General features: G+C 36.0%; 2 protein-coding genes across 3 annotated transcripts in view; one reads left to right on the plus strand and one right to left on the minus strand.

The window, feature by feature from the left end:
• LOC123879669 (nitric oxide synthase-like) overlaps positions 1-17,258 on the plus strand; it is a 31,632-nt gene extending 14,374 nt beyond the window's left edge. The window contains exons 2-22 of the mRNA XM_045927527.1: positions 2,717-2,853; positions 3,218-3,380; positions 5,672-5,763; positions 7,594-7,735; positions 9,018-9,157; positions 10,867-11,041; positions 11,679-11,860; positions 12,133-12,247; positions 12,576-12,803; positions 13,151-13,255; positions 13,828-13,901; positions 13,990-14,147; positions 14,259-14,485; positions 14,589-14,834; positions 14,917-15,070; positions 15,158-15,327; positions 15,472-15,682; positions 15,828-15,915; positions 15,997-16,273; positions 16,388-16,579; positions 17,029-17,258. Of these exons, the coding sequence (XP_045783483.1) occupies positions 2,717-2,853; positions 3,218-3,380; positions 5,672-5,763; positions 7,594-7,735; positions 9,018-9,157; positions 10,867-11,041; positions 11,679-11,860; positions 12,133-12,247; positions 12,576-12,803; positions 13,151-13,255; positions 13,828-13,901; positions 13,990-14,147; positions 14,259-14,485; positions 14,589-14,834; positions 14,917-15,070; positions 15,158-15,327; positions 15,472-15,682; positions 15,828-15,915; positions 15,997-16,273; positions 16,388-16,579; positions 17,029-17,148 (3,396 nt within the window). The 3' untranslated portion in view covers positions 17,149-17,258. The remainder of the gene's footprint in view (positions 1-2,716; positions 2,854-3,217; positions 3,381-5,671; positions 5,764-7,593; positions 7,736-9,017; positions 9,158-10,866; positions 11,042-11,678; positions 11,861-12,132; positions 12,248-12,575; positions 12,804-13,150; positions 13,256-13,827; positions 13,902-13,989; positions 14,148-14,258; positions 14,486-14,588; positions 14,835-14,916; positions 15,071-15,157; positions 15,328-15,471; positions 15,683-15,827; positions 15,916-15,996; positions 16,274-16,387; positions 16,580-17,028) is intronic.
• Positions 17,259-17,980: 722 nt separating this feature from the next.
• LOC123879672 (cilia- and flagella-associated protein 299-like) lies at positions 17,981-21,565 on the minus strand. Of its 2 annotated transcripts, none has more exons than XM_045927547.1 (4): positions 21,317-21,565; positions 20,529-20,706; positions 18,732-18,929; positions 17,981-18,262 (listed from the first exon to the last, which is right to left on the minus strand). In XM_045927547.1, the coding sequence occupies exons 1-4, from the start codon at positions 21,478-21,480 to the stop codon at positions 18,110-18,112; spliced, it is 693 nt and encodes a 230-aa protein (XP_045783503.1). In that variant the 5' UTR covers positions 21,481-21,565; the 3' UTR covers positions 17,981-18,109. The 2 variants fall into 2 exon arrangements, with proteins under 2 accessions (XP_045783503.1, XP_045783497.1); XM_045927541.1 differs by having other exon boundaries at positions 17,981-18,266.
• Between the last annotated feature and the right edge of the window lie 437 nt (positions 21,566-22,002).

Below are 22,002 nucleotides of genomic sequence, written 5' to 3' on the forward strand. Positions count from 1 at the left end.
GCCAAATGAAAAGTTTGGAGCCACACAGACACCCTTTCGCATTTAAGTAGATGTATATACCTACAGATAGTATGGAAGTATGGATGGATTTCAAATTATTCAAATCCAGGAATAGCATTCCAAAAACCAATCATTATTTTGTAATTAACTAGATACCACGTACCTCGTTAAATGGTCAAGTCTCAATCAAAATACATGGAACCCCAGCTCCTTGCAGACACTGATCCCAAGGGGTCTCTAAACAAGGACTGCGGGGTTCTGATTACTTCAAGGGTAGTGTTAACACCATGTTTTTTAAATAGCTACTTGTCGCTAACTAGTATTGGTGTTGTGAATACCCAATACCTACACAGAAATCGTATCAGTTAAGTCCATGGTTAGTAATTAGTATTGTAAGTGTACATTTTTTGTACTTAATAGTTTTTCCTCGCTGTTTTACTACAGTAAAGTAATAAAGACAAAGCTATATGTATATCGTAATTATATTGTAATTCTTGTATTTGTATTGTCTTGTGAAGATACGATACAATAATGTCAAAGATGGTGAATCGTGCCAAACTTTGGTGTTTCATGTCTCAGGTTTCCCAAAAATAGAACGTATGAGAATTTTTCCCATTGCCACATAAACTCAACCCATCTTTATTTTCATCTTTAGACCATGAAAATCCGGTCTTTAAGGTTTAAGAAAATTTTAAAATACCTACTGATATTTAAATTGTAGAGAATCTAATTTCATTTAAACGAAAGAGTGCAAAGCAGCATCTACTATTCACAATTATTCACCTATTAGGTACCCTAGACTTAGTAAGAGAGATTCTAATGTATGTGAGTGAGCATTAGATACAAGTATTAAAATTAACAACAGTTAGGTATGTGGGTATTTTACAGAAATAATTTTTCACACAAAATTTAAATTTAGCGTATCTTCCTAAGTTCTCCGGCAATTTGAGAGCATGAAAGATTACTCATTAGCGATGTTCCTACTTATTTCGCAGTGCTTTGAGCGACGCCGCGAGGTATAACGGCATAGCCTGGCAAAGCATCCCTCAGCACTCTAATAAATTATACATTAAAAATAGATTGATTTTACAAGAGTAGCTTATTTTATGTGATTTTCAAAAACTTCCAATAGCTTGCCTATATTTTTTGTCAAAAGAAGCTTTGTTTATTGTAAGTAGCAGCTCTATTGACGATTGTAAGGTTATTTTTAAAAATTGATTAGAACTGTCAAAATCAAATTAAAATTATTAATTTATCTAATGACGGTAGCTCAATAAAATCGATGTTTGGCTCATTCGATGTCATACGATCTGTTGCTAGGAGGCGAACAAGCACAAATACGGGTGTTTTGAAGGTTTTTATTCCCTCTGAGATTTGGAACATTTTTGCATATTTTTCGGTGTTTGAATCGTGAACTGGTTAATTAGATATTGTGATAGCAATCACGCTCTAATGAAATTGTTTATTTGCCATTAGTTTTTTAGATTAAAACTCTCGGATAACCTCTACGCGTCGGATCTGTGTTCTTCGCGTAAATTTAGGGAGGACATTCCAATAATTCGATTTTTTTTAAAAATAATACCTGTTTTTCTGACTTGACGCTTATAACGGGTGATTCATTTAGAGGTACTTTTTGTGGTGGGGATTTAATTGCAGATCGCGCATGCGTCGTGTCAACTGAAGTGGCATTCCTGTTCAGTAGTGTTTGACATTTCATAATCGAAAAACTTAGCCCGTCACAGCGTCTACAAATAGTTCAACTTTATTTACGAAAATGGGCGTTCTACGAGGAATGTGTATCGGGCGCTTAGAGCAACTTATGGTCCACATAATCGGCCTATCGAACGCACAATTCGCTCTATTATCAGTATGTTTGAGACCCAATTTTCATTATTGGATAATACTCGACCAAATAGACCACATCCAGCACGTAGTGAAGGAAATATAGGGACGGTAGCGGCGAGCGTACGCGAAGACCGAAAAGTGTCGATTCGTCGCCGTTCTCAAGAGCTTGGCCTGTCGGATTCAACAACGTTGTCGTATTCAACAGACTATTTGATACCTGAAATTGAAGCCCGTGGTCTCAACGAAATTTGGTTCCAATAAGATGGTGCCATTTGCCATACAGCCCGTGAAACAATGGCTTTACTGCGAGAACGATTCGGCGAACTGATCATTTGACGCTTTGGACCACTGAATTGGCTGGCTAGATCATGTGACATCACACCTCTTGCCTTTTTCCTTTGGGGCTATCTAAAGTCCAAAGTCTACATGGATAAGCCAGCTACGATTTAGGCATTGGAGACCAATATTACTCGAGTCATTGGCCAAATACTTCTCGAAATACTCACACGAGTCATTGAAAATTGGAACTTCAGAAGGGACCATGTTAACCGTAGTCACGGACAACATTTAAAAGAAATTATCTTTTATAAATAATTGTAAAGAATGGTCCTTTTGTATGATAATAAAGATTATAAAATAAAATTGAATTTATTCTTTTATTTTTTTAATTTAAAAAAATACCTCTAAATGAATCACCCGTTACTATGATCTCACATGGTAGTGCATCGTAACTACCATGTGAATTCGAGATGAACGCGCTTTTAATTAATTTGTGAGGGATATGTCAGTTTGATTAAGCACCTAATTACGTCTTATGTTTCGACGTTTCCGTTAAAGGTTTTAACTTGATCAATTGTTTCTTTTTTTCCAGAACACAAAATGCACAGAAAAGGTTTGCCAGAACAGCATAATGGACATTCCAAATAGTGGTGACACTCCACGAAACGCTGAAGAAGTTTACAGACAGGCTCAAGCGTTTCTCAAGCAGTATTTTACTTCCATACGGAGGTTAGTGATATTAATTATTATCTAACTCTGCGTGGGGTTCCCAAGGAAACTTTTCAATATTTCGGGATAAAATATGTAGGGAACCCATGTCCGTATACGTGAGGCAATATATCTCTGTACCAAATAGATGACGCTCGCAAATTTGCCCATGTGTTATCTTATAAGGTTTTTTAAAAATCCCGTGGGGACTCGTTTTTTCCGGAATAAGAAGTAACCAGTGTTTGCCTCTGGGATGCAATCTCTGTACCAAACGTCAGAATCGGTTAAACGGGTGTGCTAGCTGACAGACTGACATACTAACTTGCGTATTTATAATTACCTGAGCGTGGATTATATTGTTCAGTTACTTTATTATTTTTTGCAGAGAAAATACAGATGCTCACATATCAAGACTGCGAGAGGTTGAGCGAGAGTTGAAGGAAAATGGCACCTACCAGCTGAAAACTCCGGAACTAGTATTCGGCGCCAAACTGGCGTGGAGAAACGCATCCAGGTGCATTGGCAGGATACAGTGGAAAAAATTACAGGTAGTTTCTCATTTTATTAGTGTTTTTAGGGTTCCGTACCTTACAAGGAAAATTGAAACCTGTCTGTCCGTTTGTCCGTTTGTACGTCTGTTGTCTGTCACGAAAACCTATAGGGTTTCTAACTTCCCGTTGACCTAGAATCATGAAAGGCAGATAGGTAGGTAGGTCATATAGCACAAGTAAAGGAAAAATCCGAAAACCGTGAATTTGTGGTTACATCACAAAAAAAATGTGTTTTTTAACAAATGATTAGTATTTTCAATTTTCAAACTAAGATAACTATACCAAGTGGGAAATAATTGGAAAGGGCTTTACATTCTAGAACTGATTTTTTTATGCATAATAGTTTTTGATTTATAGTGCGAAATATCTGAAAAAATACCCGAGTACGTAACCCTCGGTGCGCGAGCCAGACTCGGACTTGGCCGGTTTTTTTATTTACTTTCGCACGTTGTATCTGTCCGAACTCCACCGAACCTATAAGTACCTAATTTACAAATTGGTATGTCATACAAATGTTTATATTTAAAGTCAACAAGGTAAGGTCTGTAGGTTTTGTGTATTTTGCCGTGACCACTGGCAATGTCACTTGTAAACTTTTAACGAGGACGTATGGTTAACAACTTTTTTTTGAACTTATAATGAGTAAGACTGCCTAATAGAAACAAACGTAAGTACATAAATAATAATTACAAGCTCAAAATTACAAGTTCACAAGATTAAGTTCGACTGCGATCGTCTTAATAAACGCTGAAATATTTAGTATACTTAAATTGTTTTTCTGTCGCTTGGTATATTTTAATGTTGTAGTACATTTATATTTACTAACTCAAAATTTTCTCCTCTTTCATTTGACACCCCACTCGATACAATAGCAAAAAAAAAATATTTGGAGACCCCACTTTTTTCATGTAACATGCGTTACTTAGGTCAATTTTTTTCGTATAAAATGTAGCCTATGTCACTCGACCCTTTACGACGAATCGATTGACTCCTCATTCATCAAAATCGGCCCAGTTTAGGCGCTACGGTGGAACACACAGAATCTGGATACAAACATACACACCCACATAGTACATAGACTGCTAAAATCATAACCCTTCCTTTTCGTTTTGCCGCAGTCGGGTAAAAATTACAAACCGGAAGTGTTCTTAAGGGTGCCTCATATAAGACTTGGACCTAGTTAGGTTTGGGATGACATTGGGATGCAAGGTTTATGGGTCTTGAGTGCAGGTTCTTTGTTATGACATTCTTCGTACATTGCTTTACATTCTTCAATGGAACACTTCTAGATAATGTTTTTTATATTCAGATACAAGTTAGCCCTTGACTGCAATCTCACTTGGTGGTAAGTGATGATGCAGTCTTAGATGGAAGCGGGCTAACCTGGAAGGGGTATGGCAGTTTTCATTAATCCCATACACCTTTGGTTTCTACACGGCATCGTGCCGTAACGCTAAATTGCTTGGCGGCACGGCCTCGCCGGTAGGGTGGTAGCTAGCCACGACGGAAGCCTCCCACCACAGCGCTTACCAGCGCCAGGAGACCGTCAAAGTGTTATAAACTGGTCATAACTTTTCGACTGCATAATGACTTTACCAAAAAGCGAGAGTTCAGTGAAGCGAAAACCTGTAAACATCAAACTCGTAAAATATCTCACAGAAAGCCGCCGCTTTGAAGGAAACAGACGTGGGCATAAAAACTAATTTCTTCCTCTTGCTCATAAAACGTAATGCTTAACCATTTTAGAGATGAGGTATGCTTTAGACTCTTGCAAACCTCACCAAGCCTTAGGGCGTCTTTTATTTACTTTCCGAAATCCACACCCCTAATTAGTTTTTATGTTTGGTGGAAAGACTTTACCAGTACATTAAAAAGTAACCCTTGAATCTCACCAGACTATAGACTACAGCCAATTTAGGAATTATCTGTCTGAAATCGAAAAATTTTGAATCGAATCCGGGGATTTTCACTAAGAAGACCACAACTGCACGTAGGATAGCTCTAACGAGGTTGTGAAAGGAAGGCAAAATCCATACTTTGAGAAACGTATACTTCCATACAAATATTATAAATGCAAAAGTTTGCTCCATACCTACCTTTTCACGGCTCAACCTCTGACTTTGAGGAACGCTACAGAAAGATCTTGCATCCTGAAGACGGGCATAAAATAATTTTTATCCCTGAACTCTGAGTTCCAAAGGGATTTTTCAAAAACTTGGTTCAACGGCGACGAAGTTGCGAGCATCTAGGCATCGGGCTAGTTAATTGAAATTGATTTTTTTTTCCAGATATTCGATTGCAGAGCCGTAACAACCGCGAGCGGCATGTTTGAGGCCTTGTGCAATCACATCAAGTACGCCACGAATAAAGGAAACATAAGGTAATGTGCGTTCTGTACGCATGAATAACCAAACACACACAGCTCGCTTACAAATGTAACGCATAAATGTGTCTCCATTTTCTTGTGAATTATAAAAAGGTACAAACTCCATTGTACTAAAAAATTTCATCGTCATGATTTTCTATTGTGCAACTTGTGGGTAACATTTTCTCAAGTGTTATTATTTTTCTTTATGTCTAAACATGATATTTATAACAGAATAAATGGTAGGTAATTTTCTCAATGTTCGTACTTATTTTAAAGGTGGCCTATGATCTTTAAAATAAGTGCTAAAATTGAGGAAAGCTTAATTAAATGTTCTACGGAGCCAATGAAATTATACCATAGCTACATGTTACGTCATAACCTTAACTGGGCGTATATAATTCCTGCTCGTTGGTACCTAAGTAAGACAGAAGAGAAAAATGCATGAGAGTAGAAGAGATAGCGCTCTATAAATTGTGACCCAAGTATTTTAGATATACATATACCTATAACGTATATATTCTTTTTTTTGACATACTTATGTATAATATCACAGGTTATTTATTATATTGTCTGGGGTGGACCATGCTATTTTTAACCCCCGACCCAAAAAGAGGGGTGTTATAAGTTTTACGTGTGTATCTGTGTGTCTGTGTATCTGTGTATCTGTCTGTGGCATCGTAGCTCCTAAACTGATAAACCGATTTTAATTTAGTTTTTTTTTGTTTAAAAGGTAGCTTTATCGAGAGTGTTCTTAGCTATAATCCAAGAAAATCGGTTCAGCCGTTTGAAAGTTATCAGCTCTTTTTTAATTTTTAATTTACACTTGTAATTATCACTTTAGACCAGCAACAATGCTAGTTTAATGAATAATGATGACATAGTTTTAAACCTAGATACCTATTTACCTAAACTTTTGTGAAAATGCACCGTGAAAATGAGCTGCGTTAAACAGAGTTGTATTTTTCTATTTGAAACTTAACAAAACGAATGAAAATAATTATAACAAAGCATAAAGGTAGGGTGAAGTCGACACCGCTACAATTGTCTTGGTGAATGAATGGGTGAACTTTTAAAACCTATTGTGGTTGGAAAGAAGGAAATTACGTTTTCTGTTACCTCTTTATATTTTTACTTGAATATCTCAGATATTTTTAATGTCTCACTATAAATTATAATGTAAAATTAAATTTACAATTCCATCTAAATAAGGCGTTTTAAATGACTTAAACATGAAAGTGAATGATGGGGGAATCAAGATCTGACTGAGGGGACCCCAAAAAATAAGACTTGATGGCTCCACTTCTTAAATCTTTCCTTCGATTCTAACTGGCTCTCATAGCCATATCAAGTTATGGGTCTAGTATTAAATTGACACTGATATCGTTAATGCGGTTCATTCGAGTGAATGTTCAGTAGACTGAACACTCACTCACTAGAATCAATCACTAGAGTTATTAATTCATTTTTTTTTCATTCCACGTTCATACTCATTCGTTTTGGGTTCTGCAATATCGTACAAGAAATAAAACTTTGAAATATTTTTTAATGTCGGCCATTTTAAAAATTTCATTTTTGTTGTTATAACTGCAAAAGAATTAATGTAAATGTACATGAAAGCAAATAAATAAATCTGAATCTGAATCTGAATCTGAAGAAATAATATCTTTGAAAATTTCAACTCTCTACTTATGACTGTTCACGAGATATAACTCGCTGATAGACAGACGGACGGACTGACGGATAAACTTAAAGATAGGGTCCCGTTGGCACCCTTCGGATACGGAACCAGAAAAAATATCCATTTATACAGTGACCTATTTTCATAGCAAATCTGTTCAACAGGTCGGCGATAACCATATTCCCGCAACGAACGGATGGCAAGCACGACTACAGGATATGGAGCCCACAACTCATCAGCTACGCCGGGTACATCGAACCTGATGGATCAGTATTGGGCGATCCAGCTAGGGTTGAATTTACTGAGGTAAACAGCTATCTTCCAAGTATAAAATTATAATAACTCATAACTCATCATAATAGTTTCAGGACAAAAACAAGCAACTCTTGGAAAGATTAAAAAAAAACTCGCTATAAATAGATAGGTAGATTTATTTATAATCTTATTGCAAATAGATTAAACTAAATGGATCGATAAGTGGGACGAAAAAAAAATTTATCAAAAAACTCAATCAAAGACCATCTTATTGTGAAGAGAAATCTCCAGACAATCTTTGGAAAAAGGAGTTGATTGACCAGATAGCGGTCGACAATCAAACCAGCAAAGCATGTTCAGCAAAAAGAATTTATTTAGGTAGTTCTTCGAAAATCATTAGCATGAGTTTGTTATTCCGTACGAAATAATTTACTTCTATTATTTTTATCCCGAAAGCGGGGTTTAATTTACTCTGTAGTTTATTTATGACTTTGTTAAACAATAACACTTTTGAAAGGAGCGCATATTTGAGTTACCGGCGTTGAGTCTGGGGTTATTTAAACAAAACTTCGTAAAGCCACGTAAATTTTAGCACAACATTGCAACAGAAAGTTTATTTGTTCAAAACAATAATACTCGTACAAACGAACTGCTTTACGGTGACTTGTACATAAATAGATAACCATCTTATGCCCGTGACTTCGTCCGCGTGGACCACACAAATTTTAGACCTCTATTTTATCCCTTTAGGGGTTTAATTTTCAAAAATCCGTTCTTAGCGAATGTCTATCTGCATACCAAATTTCAGTCCGATCCGTCCAGTAGTATGAGCAGTGCGGTGCGTTGATAGATCACTCAGTCAGCTTTTTCTTTTATATATTTAAATACTAGCTGATACCCGCGACTGCGTTCGCGTAGATGTAGGTTTTTTAAAATTCCCGTGGGAACTTTTTGATTTTCCGGGATAAAAAGTAGCCTATGTGCTAATCCAAGGTATAATCTATCTCCATTCTAAATTTCAGTCCAATTCGTCCAGTAGTTTTTGCGTGAAGGAGTAACAAACATACACACACACACACACACACACACACACACACACACACACACACACACACACACACACACATACAAACTTTCTCCTTTATAATATTAGTGTGATCATAGCAGAATATTCCTAATATAAATATTACAATAGACGTTAGTTATTTTCTCACTTCAAAAAAAACGTACATACAAAATCTCAAGTAATTTATAGATTTATTTCAAGATTTAGTCAGTCAGTTAGTTTATTTTTTATAGTAATATCTAAATTCAAACATATTTTTTGTTATAGATTTGCATAAAGCTGGGTTGGAAGCCGCCTCGTACCGCGTGGGATATCCTGCCTCTAGTTGTTTCAGCTGACGGCAAAGACCCCGAGTACTTTGACATTCCACGTGAAATCATTATGGAAGTTAAAATGGAACACCCTACGTAAGTGGATAAATAGTATTTTAATGGTGAACTTCAATTTTTGGCAAATACATAGAAATGCAGAATGTACCCTTTTTAACCCCCGACCCAAAAAGAGGGGTGTTATAAGTTTGACGTGTGTATCTATGTATCTGTGTATCTGTCTGTGGCATCGTAGCTCCTAAACTAATGAACCGATTTTAATTTAGTTTTTTTTTTGTTTGAAAGCTGGCTTGAGCGAAAGTGTTCTTAGCTATAATCCAAGAAATTCGGTTCAGCCGTTTGAAAGTTATCAGCTCTTTTCTAGTTACTGTAACCTTCACTTGTCGGGGGTGTTATAAATTTTACACTTGTAACTTTGAAGCATACTCGTAGGTGTCAAAAGATGCGTAAAGCCCGCGCCAATATGTAGTCTGTGTTGGTATGAGCTTTGTCTATCTGCTGCTCGATTGCGGGAAAACTGCATCAATCATTATTACACTCGCAATCGGTGATTGGCTGAATTTTTGGTATTCTTGTTGCGACAATACATTGCAGCCAATAGTGAACGAGCATCGACCAATCGGAGATGATTGCGATCGTGACATTGTTATCATTCTGCCGCAATCGAGCCGCTGGAGTTTTATATCTTTGCTGCGTACAGAATAACTGTGTACAAGGTGCATTCACTTGTAGGATGTTGTAGTATCACTTACATTGCATGGATATTACCTCTAAGTACCAGATTTTTGACTAATACTTCACTAACAATCAGGTGAATTCACAAATTTCATCGATAAAAAGAAACCGCATCAGTCGATTCGATGCCGCGTCCGTGAGGATTTCCTTTACTTTAATTAAAATTCCACAAATACCTACGTAGAAACATTATTTTCCTCGAAGATTTTATCGCCCCTTCGGCTTCCATCTTATACGTTATATTGGCACTTTCAAACAAATATAGAAATAAAATAGTCATCCTCATTAATTATACCTACCCAATAGTTAGGGTACTTTATATTTTCATAATAATCTTGATTTTCATGAGGCAATTTTTTTAAATAAAAGTATATTTACCTTGTAAGGTAATATAATATATTAAATAAGAAAAGATGGCTTTTACTTTCGTTAACTTTTGTACTTTTAGAACTCAGTCAACAAAGCTCATAATTTAATTTAACTTTGTAATCTTCCTCATTTTATTTTATTTCTTTGGTTAGTTCAGAGTATTTCGTACCATTTATTTTTATATTTAAACTAGAGTATGCCCGCGGCTTCACCCGCGTGGATTTCGGTTTTTTAAATCCCGTAGGAACTCTTTGATTTTCCGGGATAAAAAGTAGCCTATGTCTTTCCCCGGGATGTATCCCACGTCTGTACAAAATATCATTAAAATCGGTTCAGCGGTTGGGCCGTGAAAACGCAGCAGACAGACAGACAGACAGACAGACAGACAGACAGACAGACATACTTTCGCATTTATCTAATAATATTGGTACGCATTTTAGCTGAAGAAATGTTAATTTTTAGGGTTCCGTACGGTACTTATAGAATTACATCCAATTTGCTCCAAGCTACTGGACCAATTAAGTTGTAATAAACATAAGAATTTCTCTGACCTCACGATGGAGGATATAAATGAATTTTGGGGTTCAAATTAGAAATTAAAAAAAAGGAAGGTACTCGTAATTGTAATGCAACTAGCATGCAAGATCTTAAAGCTAGATACGTTAATGATGATTTTATTCCAGATTCGAATGGTTCAAAGACTTAGGCTTGCAATGGTACGCATTGCCAGCAGTATCGAATATGCGTTTGGACTGCGGAGGGTTGGAGTTTACTGGTACAGCTTTTAATGGCTGGTACATGGGTACTGAGATTGGATGCCGTAACTTCTGCGATTCGAACAGACTTAATATTGTTGAGGTATGTGAATTTCACAGAGTTAGAAGATCCCCCACTAGGTAATCAAACAAGTCCGACGATTCAGGAGGTGCAAGACCAGGTCGTGTGGAAGTCCTTATAAGAGACCTACCTATGTCCAGCAGTGAACGTTTTTCGGTTGACGATGATGATGATGATGATGTGAATTTGAATACGTAACTGACAGAAGGACATAAAGTAGTATCCAATTTAGCGTTTATTGAGTCTGTTAATGTGACCACTATGGGAACACAAACTGATGATAATAATTAATGAAACCAGATGGCATAAAGGAGCACACAAATCATAATCATCAATATTTTACAATTTATCACTGTGATAATCTCAGATTTTAATTTCAATCTTTCACGAGATCTATCGTCATTAATGAAATTTTTGAATGAAACAGTTCTATAAAATAAAAATAAACGAAATTAATGATAATAAATACACGCCGAAAAGTAACAAATAAATGATACACCTAATATTTTGATCTTCAAGAAGTTATAATTCAATAAAGTTATTATGAAGTAAATACCTAGCTCACTATGTCTTTAGTATTATCTAGGTAAAATTAAGGATAAAGTTTGAATTTAAGAGATGTCATGTAATTAGTAAGTAATCTAACGTCTATTTTCAGAGTGTAGCAAACAAAATGGGCCTGGATACGAATTCATACGTGTCATTGTGGAAAGACAAAGCTTTGGTTGAAGTGAACATAGCTGTACTCCATAGTTTTCATAGAGACAATGTATCAATAGTGGATCATCATTCCGCCTCGGAGCAGTTTATCAAGCATCTAGATAATGAGAATAAAAGCAGGTAACGTATTATAACTTACAAATTAATTGTTGTACGTTAAAATTGTTGTTTATAGTAGAATTTTCGTCAAAAACTGGGATACTTCGAGCCCTGTGCGTAAGAACTTGCTAACCAAGTTTCATTGTCGCACGATACTTATTATAATATGTTAAATCACAACATTTGCCGACAGTGATTTATTAATTTCTGTCATTACTACACTTTAAAAAATCACTAGGATCTGAAACTAATACTATGTTTTTAAAAGATTTAACAAGTAAATCGTTTTACAGAGGAGGTTGTCCATCAGACTGGGTTTGGATAGTACCACCAATGTCTTCGTCTTTAACTTCAGTGTTTCATCAGGAAATGGCACTGTACTATTTACGGCCATCTTATGATTACCAAGTAAGTTTTCATTTCAAACCATCAGATTTTTTACCAATGCAACTTCTTGATTTGATTATGTAATAGCCTGTTTTAAATTAATAAAAAGGAGTGGGAACTAGTCATGAATTTTCATCCAATAGCCCAACCATCAGAGTGCCTTCTGCCGTAAAGTGGCGTGTAGCGTTGCAGCCGCGCTGCTTTGTAAATCCATAAAAATAACAACACACGACTGCAGCGAGGCCGCAATATTGTATTTTTATTTCTTATACGATAAAATAAGCTTACTGTGCAAAAATAAAATCTTTTAGGTTAATGTAATCTAATATCAGCTATGCATTGCCAATAGGAGCCAGCCTGGAAAAGTCACCAATGGATAAAATCAGAAGACAAGCCCAGAACTAGAAAGTTCCACTTCAAGCAAATTGCCCGGGCCGTCAAGTTTACTTCCAAACTATTTGGCCAGGCGCTCTCTAAGAGAATTAAGGCGACCATACTTTACGCCACTGAAACAGGGAAATCTGAACAGTATGCTAAAGAGTTAGGGATCATTTTCGGGCACGCTTTCAACGCCCAGGTAAGTAATTTTAAGACATCCGCTACTACCCAAGAGTGAGTTTAAAAAGTTTAAGCCAACTGGGAAGACTTTTTATAGGATAAAATAAATGAAATGTTAAAACAAAATGTTTAGCACCGCTAAAAATCTTTTCTTTATTTACTTGAATTCGATTATTCAGATGGGAAGTTTTGGCTGCGATTAATTCTAATTCCTAACGCAGAACTGCTGTCATCACACCTCATTACATCTGTAGTCTAAATAGCTGATGGTGTAGAAGTGAAGTTTATATCGATGAAAAATATATTTTCTGGTTTAAGAGTTCTTTAACAGTAAAATAAATGGTGCGAATAATTTTTATCCAACAGGTGCATTGTATGTCTGAATACGATGTGTTTTCGATAGAGCACGAGACTCTCTTGCTGATCGTAACTTCCACATTTGGCAACGGAGAGCCGCCTGCGAATGGCGAGGTACCAACTTTATTTATTTTTGTCGATTATTTTTAATGTTAAGGTTTTACACCATGCTTATTGGATATCAAATACTACACCAACGTACCGTTTTCTATTTTAAATCCTAATATTAAGTAAGACATATTGTTAAATTAAAATATTCAATATTAATTTTATTATTTCGACATTAGAATGACTCTATGTATACTTAAGTGGTTACAAAACATAATTGCTAACCAAATCACACGTAGTTAAAAATAAGTTAAGATTTTATGGAGCGTTAAAAATAATTCAATAAGATTTCTGAGTAAGAACTTCTCATAATAAATTCAGACGTGGACGAGATGAATAATTGAATGTTTGTCTAACGCCTACACTAGGATGTCGGGTGCCTTATAAATTAAAAACAAACAAGCTAAAAAGGCAACGCCAACGTGTCACTAATAAGTATAACTAATTTGACTATATTACGTAAGATTTTACGAACACACATATAAATAATTTCTACACTTAGTATTATTTACAATCTCTACTACTTCGTACTATGTAGGTACTTCAAACAAAAGAATTAAAGAGCATTTTCTTTGCAGGACTTCGCAAAGCATTTACTTCAAATGCTCTATAATGAAAAGAGAAATCAAGGAGATCAGATTGATAGCGCCGGGTAAGGATTACAATAATATTATATGGACTTCGATGAAAATAGGTAAATTAAATTATTATTGGTATTAATAACCAGCAATTTTTTTTAGGACATGCAAAGTGCCCACGCCAAAGTCGCTAATGCGAACAAATAGCGTTATGACACCAAGTATTGAATACAAAAAACAGCTATCTCGAATGGAGTCTAATAAAAATCCAAATACAATCGAATACAAGAGGCAATTATCACGTTTAGAATCCAATAAGAGTAAGTACTACACTAATATGCACTGCTAAAAGACATTTATTATGGAAGATAATATATTATTTCTTTTATCAATATCTCTTATTCCTTATAATGTTTTCATTGTATTGTCAGGTAGTTTATCTACATCAATAGCTGAAAACATAGGACCCTTAAGCAATGTATGTTATGCCGTCTTTGCCCTGGGCTCAAGTGTATATCCAAAGTACTGCAATTTTGGGAAAACTATGGACAGAGTGTTAGAGGATTTAGGCGGAGAGAGACTACTAGAACTTACATGTGGAGATGAAATGTGTGGTCAAGAGCAACAATTCCGTTGTTGGTCGTCCAATATATTCCATGTAAGTCAAACAATACTCTAAAATATGTTTCGAACATTAAATATTAAGTTGGGTTATAGCTCAGGTAGAGCAACAATAAAACTTAAGCAAGAATAAATTTCAGGTAGCGTGTGAAACATTTTGCTTAGAAGAAAACGAGATGGTCAAAAATGCGAAAAAATCATTTGGTACAATACCACTTACAGAAGAAACAGTGAGATTTAATAGAGCTGAAAAAGAAACCTGTTTGAAAACGGCTTTAGAAACTAGTTATAGGAAACAGATTATTACCTGCAAAGTAAAAGAAAATAAACATTTGGGTGAATACACGAATGACCGAGCAACAATATTTGTGGAGATGGAATCGGACGTAAGTATAAATATTTATATTGATGAAGATATATTTAAAAAGTTCTCATAAAAATATTAATAGGACGGTTTTACTTTTTTAGACTGAACTAAAATACGACCCGGGAGATCATGTCGGTGTCATGGCTTGTAACCGAGGTGAAATAGTTGACGCAGTATTAAAAAGACTAAAAGGCGTAGATAATTTTGATAGACCTTTGCAACTACAGCTTTTGAAAGAAAAGCTTACCCCTACAGGTACAAAAAGTGTTTGACATATTCCCAATTTTTTGATGACTTCCTTCAATGTTGATTTATTTGAATGATTTATTCGTTTTCTTGTAGGTACTGTTAAATCTTGGGAATGCCACGAGCGTATGCCTGCAGCAACTGTTCGTGAAGTTTTTACAAGATTTTTAGATATCACAACACCGCCATCTACCAAAGTATTGAAATATCTAGTTACTGTATGTAATGATGAAAATGAGGCTAACTATTTACGTGAACTTATAGAGGTAAGTACTAAATAGTTTGTGATTATATTTCATTTAATTCATGCCTACATGAATTAATAAAACGTTGTTCTAGCTAGAATTTATTAATAACTTTTTGAACTAATACATTATATTTATTTTATTTTAATATTAGCTTTATTTCAGGATTCCAACAAATATGATGACTGGAGGCATCACTATTATCCACACCTTGCAGAAGTATTTGCTCATATTCCCTCGTGTAGACCTCAAGCTTCTCTGCTGGCTGCATTACTACCACCTTTACAACCAAGATTCTATTCCATATCATCTTCACCGCTAGAACATCCCAATAGAATCCACATCACTGTTGCTGTTGTAATTTATAGGACGCAAAGTAAGTAGTATTCAAATCTATAAAGTCATTACTTGTAGGACATTTTATTAACAAATTCGTGAATTTTAAATGATTGAATATAATGTTTTTGGTTGCACAAACAAAAGATATTCAATATTCATGTTGTTTTTTTAATTACTTTTAGATGGCGAAGGTTTAACACATTATGGTGTTTGCTCAACGTATTTACAAAGCTTGAAAGCAGATGATGACGTCTATGTTTTTATTCGGAGGTATGGGTTGAAACGTTCAATAATTTTAATATTTCACAAACTAATTTTCTTAAGTTTCAATTTATTCTATTCTATTTCTAGAGCACCAAGTTTTCACATGCCAAAAGACATATCTATACCTCTCATATTAGTAGGACCTGGCTCAGGTATTGCTCCTTTTAGAGGATTCTGGCATCACAGGAGACGACAAATTAGAAATAACTCTACGAATTCCAAGAAACCAGGTCCTATTTGCCTACTTTTCGGCTGCAGATATAAAGGAATGGATTTGTATAAGGATGAAAAGGAACAAGCTCTTGCTGATGGTGTTCTTACAAAGTCTTTATTAGCGTTATCAAGAGAAGACGGAGTGAGCAAGGTAAAAATTTTAACAGACAACTATAAAGTTTAATTTGTTTCATAGAGACAGTGACGAAGTGAATAATGAATGTATGATAACTGTATGACAAATAAATATAATATAATTTTGCAGAAACATGTACAAGCCCTGTTAGAAGATGAAGGATCTTACATAACTCGTATGCTATTAGATGAAGGTGGACATTTTTATGTTTGTGGAGACTGCAAGATGGCGGAAGAAGTACAACAGAAACTCAAAGATGTTATTAAAAGACACGCACGTTATTCAGATGAAGAGGCTGAAGATTTCATTCTATATTTAATGGTAAGCTAATAATAATCAAATTATATATGTATGCACTGATATCAATCTTGTCTTGTACATACAAAGATTCAAAGCCCAAAGAAAACAAGTGTAAATTAAAAATTTATAACACCCCCGACAAGTGAAGATTACAGTAACTAGAAAAGAGCTGATAACTTTCAAACGGCTGAACCGATTTTCTTGGATTATAGCTAAGAACACTCCCGATCAAGCCACCTCTCAAACAAAATAAACTAAATTAAAATCGGTTCATTGGTTTAGGCGCTACGATGCCACAGACAGATACACAGCTACACAGACACACAGATACACACGTCAAACTTATAACACCCCTCTTTTTGGGTCGGGGGTTAAAAATAAACCTAAATTTAAAAAAAATTATGCCATATACCTATCTAGAACAAGAAATAAATTTCATTCTGAAGTTATGCTTTTCTTTTGTATTTCAGGATGAAAATAGATACCATGAAGATATATTCGGTATCACATTACGTACTTCAATTGTACACAAGGCATCACGAGAGACGGCGAAGCGATCGCGTTTAGAATCTATACAATCTTTCACTTAGATGATACTGATTAGTGAAGTTGGAACATAAGATAAAGTTTATTTTTGCTATGTAATAGAGATTATATTTTGAAGGCTTATTGATTCAAAATTATTTAAGGCCTACTTAAGTACTGATGTAAATATTTATATTACGAAATAATGTTCAATAAGTTAAGTATTGTAAAAAAAATACATTTTGTATAATTCTAAGATGGTAATTTGAAAAAATTATACATTTTTATCTATTTTCTGTTTTTCATTTTAAACTGGCTATGACCTCACCAACCTCCTCACCAATCCTGGCTAACGACCTCACCAATGCAGTGGTGAGCGCTGTGATTTTATAATGGAAGGTTCGATCAGTTTGGAAAATAATTTCCAGATTAAGCCAAGTCTGGTCTAGTAGGAGGCTTCGGCCATGACTAGCTACCACCCTACAAACAAAACCGTGCTGCCTCGTACAATGCTGCGTAGCAAATAAATCGATTAGGGGTATGGGTTTAGTAAAATTGCAACATCTTCCCAGATTAGCCTGGTTCTAGCTTAGACTGCATCGTCAACGAATGAAATAATGAATGATTATTTTTATGATCAACAATAATTAGTTACATAAGCTTTTGTTGAAATTCCGTTCGCACTGCAAAAAATCAAGTAAATTCTTTCACAGACTTGAAGATTTAATTGAAATGTCAAACAAGTTCCTCTTCAACAAATTATATGACAATTGCACAGGCAGTCCGATACATTAACGGAAAACAGAATTTTCAACATATTTTGTGTAAGCTAGAAACTTGAAAGAGTTTTCTGACATTGCTCAGAATCAAAAGCAAATATCAAATACTTATGCCAAATGATTGCGAAAAATATTTATTTGTAACTTGAAAAATTCTTACTATAAAAATGATATCGGTTTGATAATAAAACCTACTCTAAAGAACTGGGAGGCCAAAGTAAACTGTACTCCTCTCAAGTTTTTCTTCTTACAACATGATCATAGATTTCAACCTGGGTGTAGCGTTTTGAATAGATTCTCTGCTTGGTTGTATTTTGACCGGGATCTTGCTGCGGATCGGGGCAAATGATCTTGTGATCGTGACGATTTTGAAAAAGTAGCCCTTTTTCTGTATCCATGACTGGCTGCGGAAAAAATTTGTTGCTTTGACAAAAATATTAAAAAATATAAATATTATCAACAGAAACACATCCAATGCTAATCATCATTGAGAAAGTTAGACGTCCACAGCTGGACATACATATGTCTCTTATAGGGACTTCCACAGAATCCAGCAGCTTTCTACGACTCGTTTGATGTCGTTTGTTCATCTAGAGAGGGGGAGGGGAGGGGTCCAACATCTGCTGTCCCGGTTTTTTTTCTTATACAATGAAATGATCTTTACATGAAACTGAGTCAATCGGTATTAAAAAAAAATAGTGAATTCCATAGATTTTTATGGGCAACTCACGCTTGACTAAAAATTGACTATGCCGAAATTGTTTTCACAAAAAAAGACCTGAAAGTTCTTAAAACAGTTTCCCTGTATCTCCTATGCTTTTGGATTTCCCCATACCGTCCCAGTCCTAAAAACACTCTGTATAAGTCACCTTGTAATTTCTACTGATATTGCTTCTCACAGTGCCATGGCGCCAATGGTAATACCCCAAATCACTGTCCTTTGGCCACAGCATTTTGTTGTTCCTGAAATACGGCCCCCAATCCTCCGATATGAGCCGGTGCGCGTAATCAATATAGCCGGATATTTCGAAGCCGCCTTTCGTGAAATGCCGGATGAATATTACGGACTGCAAAATATAGATTGACGCTTTGATGGAGTAGTCGCTAGTCGACCTAATATCAAAAGACTAGGTACTAATAATAATCTAAATCCATACTAATATTATAAATGCGAAAATGTATCTGTCTGTCTATCTGCTACCTTTGCACGACCCAACAGTTTAACCGATTCTGACGAAATTTGGTACACAGTTAGCTTATACCCTGGGGACGGACATAGGCTACTTTTTGTCCCGGAAAATCAAGGAGTTTCCACGGGATTCCTAAAGATCATCCGCTTGACTGATTTGTATGATTTGGTAACAAGGTAGCTTCGTCCATGTAATTGACATAGGCAACTTTTTATCCCGGAAAATCAAACAGTTCCCACGGGATCTTTTAAAACCTAAATCCACGCGGACGAAGTCGCGGGCATCCTCTAGTATTATATAAACTACTAGATAGATTATGCTCACGACTTTCCGCGTGGACCACACAAATTTCAAACCCCGTATTTTACTCCCTTAGGGGTTGAATTTTCAAAAATCCTTTGTTAGCGGATGTCTACGCCGTAATCGCTATTTGCCAATTTTGCATGCCAAACAGCCCAAACCGTCACACCGTACACTCAGTACATCGAGTAGAAAGAATAGGGCTCTTACTCTCTTTCTAATATGGAATAGAACTTATTAATAGCTAGGTATACTGTATAGTGTATATCTATAAACAGTATATCAATTATGTGACGTAAAATTTTTCACTGCCACATACAAAACCTGACAAGTTCGAAGTCATAAAATGCTGTACTCACTCAGATTTACGATTTCAATAAATGTCATAGCGAAAAAGAGCCCGAACGTAAATAGCTCGAACCAGGATCACGATATGTATCAACTGACTCTGAAATCGGAAGTATTGTACGGCTGATTAAATAACTTGACTGCACTTCTGACTCCCGGAAAATTGAAAAGTAGGTACCCTTGGAATTTTAAAATCCAATTTTTTTTCCTAAAATTACAAGGGAACAATTCCTCAGTGCTTGAAAACAAAAGTCCAAAAAACTAGTGTGTCCTTCCTGTCCTCACTTATGGTGCTGAAACGTGGACACTGACAAACGGTCTTGTCCACAAATTCAAATTTGCTGAGCGAGCTATGGCGAGGGCTATGTTAGGAATTCCCTAGGGGATAGGATCCGAAATGAGAAGATCTGCAGGAGAACCAAGGTGACTGACATAACCCAAACAATTAGCAAGCTGAAGTGGCAGTGGGCAGGCCATGCCTGCGTAGAGCGATAGCCATTGGAGCTGGAAAGTCCTTGAATATGCATGAGTAGTGTGGGACGGCCTCCAGCACGATAGACCATCGATATAAAGAGGCTGGATGAGGAAAGCTGAGGACCGGGTATGATGGAGCTCTTTACAGGGAATGCCTTTGTCCAACCGTGGACGCCCACAGGCTGATGATGATGATGAAACCCATGCGGAAGAAAATATCTTGCCCATCATCTAGTATTATATAGAAAAACCTTAAATCAAGCGCATAATAATTGTCAGAGGAACACAAACGTATCTTTGACTGAAAAAAACGCAAGGTTCTTAAAGTAAAAAGCTCGGGTTTTCGATAGTTACCTGTAAAATCCCGACTCTGTTGGCTCGTTCACGCACAGCGAGCTCCCTGAAGAAGGGGTCGTCAATTGTCGCCCCCTCGCTGACCAGCACGTACGGCCGGACTACCGGAAAGACAATCGCGTGTATGGTGGCGCGACGTGCGTAGAATTCCTTTTCATTTAGTGTGTCACCATTTGCTCTTTGAAAATAAAGGTGTTTTTACCCAACTACGTCAAAGCCTAAAGGACGGGTACTTTAGCAGTATGTATGTAGGTTTGCATTTTATGTGTGTTCCATCGTAGCGCCTAAACTACAGAGTCGATTTTGATGAATGGGCTGTCAATCGATTTGCTATTATTAAGTATGGTTCAGGTGAAGGCTACATTTTATACGACAAAAATCAACTTGACGGATGTTACATCCAAGAAAGTGGGGGTCTCCAAAAAAATTTTTTTATTGTATCGAGTGGGATATCAAATGAAAGAGAAAAAAATTCTGAATTCATAAATATAAATCCGAGTAGCACAAAAACAATTTTACTATATCTATCACTATCTCCTATTTCCTCTCAGAATGACAAATGCTTATTTGGCCATAGTCCACCATGCTGGCCAAGTGCAAAGTTCACACACCCTTGGAGAACACAACACTATGGAGAACTCTCAGGCATGCGAGTTTCCTCACGATGTTTTCATGTATATAGCTCCGCAAAGATAGGGGTGCCCGGGATCAAACCCACGACCTTCCAAATATATAAGGCCGACGTCTTAATCACTAGGCTATCACCGATTGTTTTATTCCTTTAATACCTATAACCAAGTGCCGCAACAGTCCGCGCCGAGGCGAGGCTCCTTAGATTTCGTAGGTCGGCAATTTCAATGAGTGAATCCAAATAATCCTCCCATGTCTCAAAGGCCAGCAAACGCCTGTACGCCTCGATCCCCGGCGGAAATTCGTTTTTCTTCTCCGCCATTGCTTTAGTTACGTTGTATTTTCAAAATATAAAAAAACATTACGCTAAGATTTAAGTAAATAATATTTACAATTTTTGACGTGGTTTTGACAAATCAGATATAAATCCATTGATAAATCAAAGAGAACCAAAGAGAATACTTACTGTATTTGTTATACCAAGACCTTAATTCATACGATTGTGATTTATTTTTGTTCTTTTAATTTAGAACCAAGAATGGGCATTTTTGTAAACACCCTAGGTACACTTTTACTAACAGTACCTAATAAAGAACACCCCAAGAGCTTTGGTTGGACAAAGTTGAAAAACTGGATCCAAATTGACACATTTGGACCTTTCTTTTAAAAATATATTTACAAGGTGCGGTTTAACTTTCTTTATTACAGGCTAGCACAACCTATTTAAGTACCATAATCTAAATAATGGTAAGGTATTAAATAATCAGAATAATGCGATGGACAACTTGAATTAGATCCTTCCGCAAGTCGTAAGTATCAAATAACTCAGGTTTAAGCAATATTT

Source organism: Maniola jurtina, chromosome 3 (genome assembly GCF_905333055.1).
Source record: "Maniola jurtina chromosome 3, ilManJurt1.1, whole genome shotgun sequence".
NCBI classification, from domain to species: Eukaryota; Metazoa; Arthropoda; class Insecta; order Lepidoptera; family Nymphalidae; genus Maniola; species Maniola jurtina.

What these genes read in the sequence shown, in the direction of transcription:
- LOC123879672 (XM_045927541.1), bottom strand. Translation starts at nt 21,480, where the DNA reads ATGGCGGAGAAGAAAAACGAATTTCCGCCGGGGATCGAGGCGTACAGG. An exon ending in GTTGCGGCACTTGGTTATAG is followed by an intron (nt 20,707 to 21,316) that starts GTATTAAAGGAA and finishes TTATTTTCAAAG; the next exon opens with AGCAAATGGTGACACACTAA. An exon ending in ATATCAGTAGAAATTACAAG is followed by an intron (nt 18,267 to 18,731) that starts GTGACTTATACA and finishes TTTTTTCCGCAG; the next exon opens with CCAGTCATGGATACAGAAAA.